Source organism: Papio anubis, chromosome 4, assembly GCF_008728515.1.
Source record: "Papio anubis isolate 15944 chromosome 4, Panubis1.0, whole genome shotgun sequence".
Lineage (NCBI taxonomy): Eukaryota > Metazoa > Chordata > Mammalia > Primates > Cercopithecidae > Papio > Papio anubis.
The window spans coordinates 91,806,738-91,821,496 of NC_044979.1; the positions used below are offsets into that span (position 1 = coordinate 91,806,738).

Here is a 14,759-nt window from a genome sequence, read left to right on the forward strand (position 1 = left end):
TTCAGTCACTATGGAAAGCAGTTTGGAGATTTCTCAAAAAATTTAAAACAGAACTACCATTTGACCCAGCAATCCCATTACTGGGTATATACCTAAAGGAAAACAAATTGTTCTACCAAAAAGACACATGCACTCGTATGTTCACTGCAGCACTGTTCACAATAGCAAAGGCATGGAATCAACCTAAGTACCCATTAATGGTGGATTAGATAAATAAAACGTGGTACATATACACCATGGAATACTATGTAGCCATAAAAAAGAACAACATCATGTTTTTTGCAGCAACATGGATGTAGCTGGAGGCCATTATCCTAAGTGAATTAATGCAGAAACAGAAAACCAAATACTGCATGTTCTCATTTACAAGTGGGAGCTAAACATTGGGTACGTGTGGACATAAAGATGGGAACCATTGACACTGAGGCCTACTAGAGGTGGGAGGGAAGGAGAGGAGCACGGGATGAAAAACTACCTGTTGGTTCCTATGCTTACTACCTGGACGATGGCACCATTTGTACCCCAAACCTCAATGTCACACAGTGTACCCATGCAACACACCTGCATGTGTATCATCTGAACGTAAAATAAAAGTTGAAATTTAAAACACAGTAATAATAAAGCAGGACACCTTTTGTCATTCTCTATCCTCTCGTCTTGTGTGCACTCCTTTTTCTGTGGGACAGTTTTTGCTGTCTCAGGCTAGCTTCTGTCTTTTTGTAAAGATGTATGGCAGGGAGAGAACCTATCTGTTTAGGCTGAAAAACTGTGGAAACTCTTCAAATCAGTGACTATTAGAAAAGTTTACTGGCTGCTTTATGAATCGTGGTGGCAAGTTCCATTAGATACTGTCACTTTTGGCACAAAATATGTCACAGAGGAAACATCATACATGCATCAAAACAATTTTGCTCACAATGCTATTAGACTTGCTAGAGCTTGAAAAATTTGCAACTGTTAAATCTGTCACATCAAACACACAATGCTTAGATGTGTACTAATGGCAAAAAGGACTGTAGATTTAAAATGTTATTGCGTATACATCTTGTTAAGGAATGATGAGTTACTATCCCATTGAACACATTTCTGTAAGAGATGTATAGTGCTTCTGAATGCTTTAGCTTCAGAATTGTGCCCTTGAAAATTGGTATAGAAAAATGGAGAAAGGGTGAAATAAACAAATATTTGATCTAAAATGAATACTGAACATACGTGTATGAAGAAGGATCATGTCTTCATTTGGTGTAAGTTTTGAGTTTTATGTACGTTACCTTGTACAGATCCCCACAACTGTTCATGAAGGAAAGTTTTTGTTATCTCTGTTTGGCATATGGGGAAGCTCAGTCGTGGAAGTTAAGGGTCCTTCTCAGTGAGGTGAAGCTTGCACATTGGTAAATAATAGTGCTGGATCTGGAACCCATGTGTGACTCAAAAGGTGTTACACACTGCTCACTAGAAAGAGGCAGCAAAATTGTTTTTATTTAGTTAATAAAAGAGCTTCAACATGAATTATACCAATCTATTGTAGAAATAAACAGCACTCAACGACTTTATATATTAGGATTGTTTACTCTTGTTTTATAGGTCTCTTTTCATCCATTCTGCGAGAACAAGCAAATCTTAAGAATGATGGACCAAAATGGATAGTCCTGGATGGAGATATTGACCCCATGTGGATTGAATCACTCAATACTGTAATGGATGATAACAAGGTGAACAAAACTTCAGTTGTAAACCTTAAATATAACATCCTGAGTGTATTAAGAGTTCCATTCACTTGTTGGTGTTAATACTAGTTTTTGCTCATTAACCTGGGATTCTTTATGTAACTATTATTTCGATAAGTGCTGTTTTCCTGGTAATTTTTTTTAATTTCACCATTAAAGAATTTCAAGGAATATGTTCTCTTTGTTTCTTTGAATGCAGCCACCTTTACTGAGAGTTAGATACAGATCTAAGAATTTAGTTTACACATCTTACCACTTTCTAAGAGGTAGGCATAAATTATTATATCTTGTCATCTTTAAGTATAAATACTTAGACAATGAAAGAATGGGTTTGTGCTATATGATAATTGAAATTAACTAGTTCCTATGGCTATGGATTGAATTAAAATGTTTTTCCAAGCTTTTTGCCACAGTTAATTCAGCATTCCCAGCAAAAACAAAAGGTGATGGTACAGGTCTGTGAGATATCATTCAAGCAACACAGGGTCTATTGTTGGGGTCAGCAGAGAGAGATCAGTAATCATCATTACTCCAGAATAGATTTAGTAACCACCTTGAATTAACAGTAATTACTGCTTACTCAACTGAGACACTGTTCATCATAAAATACAGGTTTGAGATCTTTATACTTGTGTAAGTTTCTTTGGACAATTGATAATCATGGTATTTCAGATTCTAAAGAAAGTTTTTTTATGGTATTCAGGTCCTTTCATGTGATTAATTTTTATAATAAATGTCTTATCTTTGGCTTAGTAATAAAATTACTACAATTATGTAAAGGTTGCCATTCACAAGTCCATTTAGGTGAGTTTGTTCCTCAAGGGTCAGTCAGGTCATCTCAGGGGTGAGCTTAGATCTTTATTCAGACTGCATTTCTGATTCAGGACAATGAGCCCACAGCCTGTGGTACTTGTGATAGGGGAAAGTACTTGTTGCTTCTATATGTTTGCAGCATTGCTTTTGCCCATGGGTGACAGTGCACTTCTGTGCACCGCTGTGCTGCTCACTCCAGGTGCTGACCCTCGCCAGCAATGAGCGCATCACCCTCACTCCCTTCATGAGGCTTCTGTTTGAGATACATCACTTAAGGAGCGCAACCCCGGCCACTGTTTCCAGAGCTGGTATACTGTATGTGAACCCACAAGATCTGGGCTGGAATCCGTGAGTATTTCTTTTTTGTTTATTGTAGTAAATTGTATGTAACATAACATTTACCATTTTAATAAATTTTGCTTAAGCACATTCATGTTGTTGCACAGCTATCACCACCATCCATCTCTGGAAGTTTTTTATCTTCCCAAACTGAAACTCTTTATCCACTAAACAATAACACCTCATTGTCCCCTCCTCCCAGCTCTTGGGAACCTTCATTCTACTTTCTATCTCTATGAATTAGACTACTCTAGGTAGCTCATATAAATGGAATCATACAGTGTTTGTCTTTTGGTGACAGGTTTATTTCACTTAGCATAATGTCTTCAGAGTTTATCCACGTAGCAGCATATTGCAGTATTTCCTTTTTTAAGGCTGAATAGTACTCCATTATGTGTATATACCGTATTTTGTTTACCCATTCATCTATAAATGAACATGGATTTCTTCTACCTTTTGGCTATTGTGAATAATGCTGCTGTAAACATGGGTGTACAAATATTTCTTCAAGACCCTGCTTTCCATTCTTTTGGGTAGAACTCAGAAGAATTGCTAGATCATATGTTAATTCTAATTTTAATTTTTTGAGAAACTGACACATTGTTTTCCACAGCTGCTACCCATTTATATTCCCATCAACAGTGGACAAGGCTTCTAATCTCTCCACATCTGTGCCGGCACTTGTTATTTTCCTTTATTCTAACAGTAGCCGTGCTAATGGGCATGAGGTGATATCTCATTTTAATTTGCATTTCCCCGATGGTTAGTGATGTTGAACATCTTTTCATGTGCTTATTGGCTGTTTGTACGTCTTCTTTGGAGAAATGTTCACATAAGTTCTTTGCCCATTTTTTATTCAGTGCTTTTTTAAATTGTGCCTGGATCTTGTTAAAATCTTAGTATAAAATTCTAAATATTTATATGCTCACTTGAAGGTATTAGCAATTAAATTTAAAGCTAATGAATTAGGCTAATTTAAAGATAATTAAGTTAGCACTGGAATGCCTTTGTCATTTTTACTTGGACATTACCTGATTCACATACCTTGAAGATGTTAAGAACTCAGTAAATATTTGTTGAGTAAGTGAATAAATAATGAAAGCTTATATGGAACACTTATATAAAAAGAAATCGCTTAGGTTATGTATGTTTGCATGTATATATACTATGCATATATGAACAGTTGTAATGCTTTGATTTAGAGCAACTTTACGGTGCCCAGTTGCTTACTCCTCAAATGCTTACATTTTCTACAGTTCATTCTGGTTGTAACTTGTCACCTCCAGCATTTGCACTTAGAACTGTAGGAATTGCTGAGCTCTGCCACTGAACCCATGCTTGTGCCTGGCATGCTTCTTATGTCAGAAATCTTTTGTTTACCTCTCTGGACACACTCTCCAGCTTTCTTACCCTCTTCTGTGGTCTGTATGGACCACATTAGTGGGCTCCTTGCCTTCCGGCTTCTGGTTGGTTTGGCTAATGAAGAATCCTGGCAGGAAGTGAGAGGGAGAGAGGACAGTGAGGTCAGGCTATTTATTCTCCTTCCCAACAGGGTCATGTCAGGATGGTTCTGTCTCTCTGTGACTGCAGGTCACAGCTCTTCTTATATCTCTCCATTAAGGATCTTTCCTTCCAGGTTCTGGCAATCCTTCATTCTCTTGTCCCTCCAGGCATAGGTACAGTAACCATTTCTTGTAATTACTCTCTTGGCATGGTATTGTCCCTTCCATTTTCTCTACTCCTTGCCCACACTTCTGTAACTAGTCCTTTTATTGATCCTTCCCTTATTATCGTGATTTGGAGATGACATCTGTTTCCTGCCAGAGGCCTAACTGATGTACTCCTGCAGGCTGCCTTTCCTGTGTGTACTGACGCGCTCACTAAAAGTCTCATTCCTTACCTCTGCGGCATAGTAGAGCCATGCCCAGGCTTTTGCTTTTGACAAAGTCTTTATTGGATATGTTTTGGAGAAGGAGTGATTTTCAAAAGTTTTAAATGGAGTGTTTTTCTTGGGATAATAACTCCTTTCCACACTTGGGATTCTGTCTCCTGGGATGCTTCTATTGGTTGGGAGCTACCTGAGGGAGTTTCTACAGCAGCCCTGACTCCCTCTGTACAGAGAACCTGGGCACTGCATTCATTTCCTTCATGAGACCTCTTACCCCTCCTGGGTGTGCTCTGATTGCAGTAGTGAACCTCACAGCTCCCGAGGCATATGTCATTCAATCTCAATCCTATCCTGTGGAGATTTGTGCTAACAAAAGCTGGGTCCAAATCTCTGTTTAAAGAAGGACTTTCATGCAATACATCAAAGGTCATGGGTTGGCTAAAGAGACACCCAATTTATATTCCTAAGAGAGTCAAACAACTCTGTCTTCACCATTCGATTTTGCTTTTGGGTTTTTTGTTTTGTTTTATCCAAAATTATTGGGTAGGTGTTAATTTTCATGGATGTGACCAAAGAATTCATCCAGGTCATTTTCCAAAATAATGGAAATCTTCTCTAAAAGATATTTTTCTATTTTCACCTCCCATTGCAATAAACTTTTAATAAGTCACGAAATAGCTATTTTAGGATAAAGGGTATTTTTTCCTCTCCATAGTTATTGGAGACCTTAACATCTTACTTCAAGGTAGTTATATTAACAAAATGATAGCTTTATACATATTAATTCATTTAATACTCAGTTACCTTCTGAAATAGACATAATTATTAGCCCAGTTTTCCAAGCGAATCTCTTAAGTCTCAGTTGTCAGCAATGCTTTTTTCAGAGTCAAAACTTTGAAATAAAGTTCAAAGCTATAGAAAAGTTGGAAAGGTAGTACAATGCACAGCAGAGACGCTTTTCCTGCAATCACTAACCATTTTACCACTTTTACTTTCTCTCTCTTTCTCTCTTTCTCTGGCATAGAGGCACATTTTCTACTTTTATTAATGTTTGCTGAGATATATGAAACTAAGATGGAGACATTAAGACACGTCATCCTGGCCGGGTGCGGTGGCTCACGCCTGTAATCCCAGCACTTTGGGAGGCCGAGGCGAGTGGATCATGAGGTCAGGAGATCGAGACCATCCTGGCTAACCCAGTGAAACCCCATCTCTATTGAAAATACAAAAAATTAGCCGGGCGTGGTGTCAGGCTCCTGTAGTCCCAGCTACTCGGGAGGCTGAGGCAGGAGAATGGCGTGAACCCAGGAGGCGGAGCTTGCAGTGAGCCGAGATCACGCCACTGCACTCCAGCCTGGGCGACAGAGTGAGACTCTGTCTCAAAAAAACACAAAAAAAAACAACAAAAAAAAGTCATCCCTAAGTCTGATTACGAAAGATAGATACTGCTAGATGACTCTTGGAAGCCACAGCTTTAGATCATCCTCTTTCTTCTATTACTTGAGCTTAAAATATTCTTCTGGCTTTGTATCACTAATACTTGCACCTATATCAAATGAGCGTATTGTCTTCTTTCCCTACAATCCCAGTGCCTCATCTTTGTATACTGTATATATTATAAACATGCAGCTTCAGAAATAATTGGTATACACTGCTAGTCAGCATGTGCTGCTAACTGTCTACCATTTTTCCGGGCAATGGTGAATGACAGAGAACTCAAAGCTTGCTCTGAGGGTAGACTTACAGTTTGTTCAGTTCCTTCTATCTGATACAACAGGATCCAACCCCAGAGGACTGAGTAATAAATAAAAAGTTTTCAGAGGTCTGAGAACTTTGGCTACTCTAGAAAGTTTAGAAACCACAGGGTTTTAGACTTCACTTAATAAACCTGGAACAGTTCTGGAGGAAGGAGGAACAACTGAGCTGCTGATAGGAGGACTCATTTGCAAATTCTGGAAAGCCAAAACTCTCTGTTAATAACCTGCATGTTGCCATTAAGATGATACATTGGGGCATTACAATGTAGCCGTTTCCTGAGGTGGGGCACCAATGTGGGTGATCTTTTCTGTGGGCAAGGAAAAAATATGCCATTTTAGTATGCCATTTTCAATTGTATGTAATATAATAGTAGTCATGTTCACATCTATCGCATCTTTTAAAAATCATAAGGAATTTTTTTTTGTGAAGCAGTGTTGCAAGAATTGCACACAAGTGCAGCTCTATAGCTTCAGTGTTTGCTGAAGGGTAACAGTTTCTCCTTCTAAATTTACCGTCTTTTACTGTGTATTTTATTCCTAAGCTATGAAAGTTTAGCAATAATTTCTACATAAATTTTTAAGCTGTCCAGCAACATAGCCATTTTTACTCTCTCTCCTGTGCTGTGTGGTGTGATTGATCCCTAGTAGAGGTCATTTATCTGATTCTCCCCCCACACACACACTTTTTTCTCTCTCTCTCAAGCAGAATCAGCTCTTACCACATCTCCTGGTTTGGTTGGACTGACTTTTTTCTGGAGCAACTCTCACTTGTGGAAGTAATTTGTGCAAAAGCATCATTTGCTAGTGGGCTCAGTAGATTTTCTCTGAGACTTTAGTTGCTGCTGATGTGACTCCATGAAGTCGCTATTACCTGCACCCTAAGTGCAAAGCCCACTTCTTCCTTCTGGGCTACTTTTTGAAGTTACTGCTCCTAGTGATCCTTGCCATGGCTTTCTGCTCCCACAGAAACCTGGAAGAAACTTCGCTGGGAAGTGGGGTGTAGGTTTTGTTATATCCATCAGAATCCAGGATGCCAACTCTTGTGCCCAATGGGACACTACTGCCTTTAGGAGAAACACAGGGAGATGGAGCCGCAATCTAATCCTGAGCTTCCCAATGCCACCAACTCTGTACTAATGAGTAACATTTATTGAGAATTTGTCAGATGCTAATGTAAGCACTTTGCACATGCAAACTTACATAATCCTCACAACCACCCCAGGAGGTTCATATTATTACCATCTCCATTTACAGAGGAGACAATTGAGGCACAGAGAGGTTAAATTGCCCAAGATAACACAGTTTAAAAATGGTGGAACGGAGATGCATATCCAGGCAGTCTCACTTTAGACTTTCCTTTCCCTGGGCAATCCTCTTTCCCCTTTCTTGATAAGCTCTAGATACAAAAATTCCACTTTCCACTCTGGCAGCTGATATAGGCTAAAATCAGTAGTTGAGAGGGTGGCCTTCATTCCTTTGTCCCCAGGCACTGACACCTGCTTTCTATCGTTCTGCAGTTCCCACTGTCACTACCACACAGAGACACTCTATCAGGTTACTCTTATGCAATTGGACTTCTACTGAAACCCATTTATCTTAGACCTGAAAAAGTTTTGACAGTTGACATTTTATAAATTTCATCAGAGTGTAACATAACTGACTGTTTAATAAACTCTATTGTGAAGCCTTGCGAAAAGTGAAAGGAGCCTTTTGTCAGATAATCATCTTGCCTTAATGTCTCCTGATGCTCAAAATGCAAGGTGTAGCTGAAATTGACCTGTGGTCATACTGCTTCTCTGCTGACTGCTAAATGTATTTATTCCCCCTGCTTCATCCTTAATGAGAACTTTCTGAGGGATTATTTTTAGTTTAACATCATACATTTTTGCCCTATAGACTACTATAGGTGCTACTAAGTCATGCTTTGTTTTACTGATAAGTATTATTTTACTAATACATTAAGGATATTTAATGTATCAAATTGATAACATTTTATGTTTCAGATTACACACACACACACACCCAAGCATGAAATGCCGTATCAGAGCCACCTATTGGAAACTCATTTGCAGCTATCAGATTGGAGTTACATTCAGTCCATTGAAAAAGGAGGCACTTTGAAATAGCCCCTATGGAATTTTCATCTTTTTATTTGTAACTGATTTCTCATTACTAAATAATTGATGCCAAGATTAATCAAGAAAAATCGCAAGCTGTTTTCATAAATAAGGCCTACACTATGGGAATAGTTTGAGCCCTTCAGGAAATGACACACTGCACTTCCTCATAAATGCTCAGTAATGGTCTACTTATATTCCATTATGTTTGGCTTCTAAGTGCTATTAGGAGTTTCTTTTACAGTCTTTTCATTAAGGTAAAATGGCCATTAAAACAAGTTTTTAAAGGACCATTTTAAAATATTTGCAGTTTGAGAAACAGAATGAACTCACTAAACGTGTCCCTCAATTGTTGCACCAAGCTGTGTTGAAGGAGGAAACTTTTGACTTGGTGAAATTCTGCTTTTCAAGCCTAGTGTTCAATAAAAGCTTTTATGTGTTCCTTTTCAGGTATGTGGCCAGTTGGATAGACAGAAGGCGGCATCAATCAGAAAAGGCCAATTTGACTATTCTTTTTGATAAATATGTCCCCGCATGCTTGGATAAGCTGAGAACAAGCTTTAAAACCGTCACTTCAATTCCTGAGAGTAGCCTGGTGCAGGTTTGTCTTCGGTTACGCCATTTAACATTCCAGTCCTGATGCGGTAGTGTTTGTTGATCAAGGCAACAGAAGTTCTTGCTTGCCCAAGAAAATGAGAAGATTTCTGGAACTGTTAGATTGCCCCAACCCTCCAGCCCCTGCCCCCGCCCCCCATGTTCTCTGGAGCTTTTTGCAAACCTCTATCACATTCTGTTAGCATTTGAGTTTGTGCTGTCCTCCTTTTCACAATCTTGTGAATGAAGGTTGGAACCAGGTTTTATTGATTTTTTTTTTAATATTCCCAGATAGCTCTTAGCACATAGTAGGTGCCAGATATGTGTTTGTTGAACCATTGTGTTCCTTTCCAGTGTCTTTGCACAGAATTAGAACAACAAAGTTTCAATAGCTTTATTTATTTTTCTGGTTCCTAAGTAACTTGCCCAGAGAAGGTGCTCAGTATGTTTTCTGAATAAAATAAATTTGTGCAATTAAAGATGCCAGCCCGTGAGTAAGAGAAAGCCTCTGAATTCTACCACCTAGGTGCCACCGCTCACAGACCTCCCCCTCCCAAAAATATTCATGGAGGCGTGTCAGTCTGGATGAAGAGTTCATAATATCCCAGGGATATATTTTTTCTCATCTTCATCTTGAGACAGATGGTAAGAGTGAAGGGCACACATGATAGGTTGTCATGGAAGCCAATGAAAATAATTCACAGCACACAGAAATGAAGGCTGTGATCTTAATCTCAGCATGAAGAGAAACTATCCCCAGCCCTTACAAGCAAAAAACTTCATGAAAGGTTTACAATTTGAAAACCCCCCACACCCTTTTTTTCCTATAGGAGCAAAATTGCTTTCTAAGTGCTTTGTTACCATTAAGTGAGTGCCTTACCAAATTTGTTTGATGCAAAATTAGACATAGTCACAAGCATAATAAGAGAAAGTTCAGGTTTTTTGATAATTCACACACCAATTAAATAAACGATAGTCTTCAACAGTAATTATCTGAGGTATAATTTATTTCTGAAAGCAGGTCTGAATTTATTCATTATGAATTAATTATGTAGTTAGCCTAATTAGACTTCCTCTGGTGTAATACTTGCAAAAAAGCATGATCGTGTTCTTTCTCAAGTTGACTTATGTATTTGTGTGATTCTCTGTGGTGTGAACTTTTCCATTCAAGAGTAGTGTGAAAATAGGTCAGTAGGAATTAATATGACTTCTGCTCTACTTCTTTCTTTCACTGTATTCAGAAATGGCATTTAATTTTAGCTCCTTTTAAGCTGTTGTTTTATAGAGTAATTTCTCTTCTGTGGTTACTAATAAGTATGGAAATTTGAGACAAAGATGAATGTAAGAAGATAGTAACCTGAAATGGCTATCTTGAGAAATTAATGCACTCTGTTTTCGGATGTATGATGCCTCTTTAAATTTGGTAAGGTGTATTAACTCTTTCAGATTGTGCATTAAAGTATGTTATGTGCTGACACAGAACTCAAAATGTTTCTCAAGTACTGTGGGAGAAAATAGAAGAAACATGGCCTTATTCATGTGCTCATCTCAGCAGATAGCATCACGTTGAGAGCCTTCAGTCTTTTTTGTTTTGATTTCAACAGTTCCTTAGAACAACATGGCTTCTACTAAAAAGTAACAAAGCCTCAGTTTTACACTGTGTTTCTTAATAGCAAATTGGTGAGTTTTATTCTATTAAAAGATTATTTCAAATTGGCAAATGTGGCACAACGTGAAATAATAGAAATCAAGAAAGAAGATTTAAAAATGTAGTAAGTGCTCAACAATTTAAATGAAAAGTATTTCCCCATCTTTTGTGGCGAGGAAGGAAAGGCACACACATGGTGCTGACCTGATTTGTGATAGCTTGCGTTGCTGTTTGTATAACAGAGATGAAAATCTATCTTTGCCTGCAGAAACTGGGGGAAGAGTCTCTTGAGTTTTTAGGATCTGTAACAGTGCTAATTAATGACAACTTTCTGTGCTTTAGAGAACTAGCCCCCAAACCTGTTCATTACTGGTTATCATTTCACATGGTGAAGTCCCCTGCAGCGGCCGCATTCCCCTCGTTGCTGACGCAACTGCCCTAAGCATAGGCTAGGTCTATTAGGACCGCCTAGCATGTTGCCATTTCACCTGGAGGGTATGGAGAACACGTGCCTGAGTTCCTGAACAGCATTTCTTTCAAGGTTAAATTTAGTTCGGTGTCCAAAAAACTGCTACAGGCTTAAGCTGCCAGTCCAACATTCTAAATTTATGACAACAGGTGGGAAAATGGCTGCCAAAGCGCTTACCGAAAGTGGTTTATCTAAATGTCCAACAAGAAGGAAATAGTAAAATAAATGCCTGTTCATCCAATGGAATCTTCTACATCCATTCCAGTGATGGTGTAGAGCAACACTTATTGATAAGGAAAGATGTCTTCAGTTTTTGGTCGAGGAAGTGGATTATAGAATACTATTTAGAAAATGGTTTCCTATGTATAAAAAAGTGAATATAGATATATGCCCTTTTTTTTGCTTATATGTGATTTTGGTTTGTATACTGATTATTAACAGGAATGTTTAAATTTTTATTTTAAAAAAATAGTTTGTTATTACCTAGATCATTTTGGTTGAAAGTGACAAGTTTTCTACCGTTAACTTAGACACCTAAGGTGGTAATTTTTGTCTCTCCCAATGTAGCAAATCACAGTTGGGAAACGATGTACTCTCTTAAGGATAAAGTGGAGTTGTAAAAATATTCTTTGAACTTCCTCCACTATTTGAAAGATGTTGCCTTATTTGACTATTTCTTTTTCTTTAGACTATATGTGTTCTTTTGGAGTGCTTGCTAACTCCTGAAAATGTCCCTTCTGACAGTCCAAAAGAAGTTTATGAAGTCTATTTTGTATTTGCTTGTATCTGGGCTTTTGGAGGCACCCTGCTACAAGATCAGGTATGTTTAGAAGTAGTTTACAGCACCAGTTTCCAGTCTTGTGTGGGACAGGGTCAGGGGGAGGTTAAAATATGTGATCCATACCTTTTTGTTATGTTATAGGTCTATACTACTTGCCCTGTTCTCTCCTAAGTCTGTGCATTCTCTGGGTAGTCCCATCCCTGATGGTTCTAACCCCAGCTGACAATGCCAAATCCATACCCTCCAGCCTGGCTGTGTCTTCTGAACTGAAAGTTCTGTGTTCCACCTGCCTCTGGGGCTTCACCTCCAGCATGCTCTTCTACAAGAAATCCCACTCAGTGTGCCTGAGACAGACCGTCTCCTCTGCCCCGTACTCCAACTTGCCCCTGCTCTTCCTTCTTTTCTTTTGCTCAGTGGTACATTCTTCCCGGTAGCTCCAGTTAAAAACGTGGGAGACATCACTCTTCCTGATTTCTGTGTCCTGTGATCTCAGACCCTTTTCAGTTGCACCTGTAAAATAGCTGCCAACCCTGTTCCCTCTTCTCCATCCCTGCAGCCTAAATTCAGGGGCAATGCATCTGCAGATTGCCCTGGCTATCATAGTGCCTTAGTAGCTCAGATCGCCATAACAAAATACCACAAATTGGGTGGCTGAAGCAATAGAAATTTATTTCTCACAGTTCTGGGGACTAAAAGTCCAAGATTATGGTGTCAGCATGGTTGAGTTCCAGCAGGGACTCTCTTCCCACCTTTCAGACCCCCACTTTCCCGCTGTGTCCCCATGTGACAGAGAGAGAAAGACATACTGGTTTCTCTTTTGACGAGGATACTAAACCCATCATGAGAACCCTATATTCATGACATCGTCTAAATCTAATTATGTCTCAAGGCCGCACCACCAAATACCATCACACTGAGGGGTAGGGCTTCAAAATATGGGTTTGGGGGTGGGACGTGGAGGGGGCACAATTCGGTTGTAGCATACGATAACCTTCAAATTGGTCTCCCTGTCTCCAGTCCCTCTTGCTTCTAACCAGTCTCACACACTATTCCCAGGATAGTCATTTGTGAACCATAGTCAACCCTGGGCCAATTTCTTTATCACTGGTCTTTTTTTTTTTTTTTTTTTTTTTGTTAGCTGAAAGTGAAATATTCATGCCTGTACAGATTGCTTGCATAGACCTTTTGTGGCTTCTGATTAACACTTGAGACAAACATTTGCACCAGCACACATATCCCACGAACTGCTTAGGCTTACCAAAGTGCAAAGTGGGAATTATTCAACTTTAGAAATTTGCAGATCTAATTGCCACCATGTACCTCTATGTGTAATTTTTCTCCTGTGATCTTTACTATGATTCTTCAAGCTATCCTCATTGCACAAGTAAAGTAAAGCTCAGAGGGGCAAAGTAACCTGTCCAAAGTCACGCTGATGGGAAATGGCAACATCAGGATTCCCACCCGAGTTTGTCTTTCTCCAAAAGCCACACCTTCCATGGTACCTCAGGGCCTCTCATGGATCATAGTGCTTCTGTGGGTGCCCCTGAATTTTTACACGAAAAATAGGTAACACATTTTCCAGGCTTCCTCGCTCTTTCCAGGTGTAAATGGGGTATTTACACTGAAAGGCATCACAGCCAAGAGTGACCTATATTGTTGTTGGTTTGCTCACTGTAGATCAGAAAATAAATGGTTGATATAATCTGTTGGCCAGTTCCACTTCTCGCCACTAAGTTACCATAACTCGTGCCTATTATTATAATAATATATTTGGAATTCACTTGGCCTCCTAGATCTTATTTCAGCCATTCTCAGAAGCCAGATTCCTTCTGTAATTTCCAAGTGCTCTCTAAAGATTAGCAGCCAATACTATGTGAGTGAGAGTCAAGTGTTCGTGTCAGGGACTTCATGTGTCTTTCTCAGAGGCACAGTTTACAACACGTGTGGGTTTCTTGTTTATGGAAGCCACATGCAGACAGAAGGCAACCCTCCTCATCCACCAGATATTTCTTTCAATATTTACCACAAGTTTTCTCACTTTCTAGGACTATAAAATCAGTGGGATGTTGACAGCAGACATCTTCCCCCTCCTGCTCATAACCCCTCACCTCCCTCCCAGCTGACCCTCTTTTAATCTTTCCAATTTCCAAATGTATCAGCCTTCCCCCCCTAGTTATATAAGCTAGAAGCTGGATATCACTGGCACCTTCCTTTCCATAATTAATAGTCAACATGAGCAGCAGCAGCAGCTTAAAATTTTCAAAAGGGCTCTAACTACTAAGCATTCAAAAGACAGGCCATGATGTTGGCAATATGCATGAAACAGACACAAGAAATGTTCTCAGGATAGCCACTTGGTAGCTTAACAAACTGAGTGCCTAATATGTGTCAGGGAATATGCTTAGAGCTTTTCATAGGGTACCTCATTTAATCTTCAAAAACAATAAAACCCTATATGGATTGGTACAACTATTCTTTTACAAATAAGGAACTGAAGTTTAGAAAGGTATATTAATCTGCTTCCAAGTACAAAGCTAACCCATGCCTCAGCCAGGTTCAAACAGCAGCTGACTGACTTAGGACCTGTGTTCTTTAGTCGTTGCAGCCAACCTCCAAAACGAGTTTC

The 14,759-nt window shown here is 39.2% G+C and overlaps 1 protein-coding gene across 1 annotated transcript in view; it reads left to right on the forward strand.

The window, feature by feature from the left end:
• The window catches only part of DNAH11 (dynein axonemal heavy chain 11), a 410,596-nt gene that overhangs the window by 197,489 nt on the left and 198,348 nt on the right, over positions 1 to 14,759 (forward strand). Inside the window, exons 42-45 of the mRNA XM_031665316.1 lie at positions 1,585 to 1,712; positions 2,740 to 2,888; positions 9,092 to 9,242; positions 12,041 to 12,172. Of these exons, the coding sequence (XP_031521176.1) occupies positions 1,585 to 1,712; positions 2,740 to 2,888; positions 9,092 to 9,242; positions 12,041 to 12,172 (560 nt within the window). The remainder of the gene's footprint in view (positions 1 to 1,584; positions 1,713 to 2,739; positions 2,889 to 9,091; positions 9,243 to 12,040; positions 12,173 to 14,759) is intronic.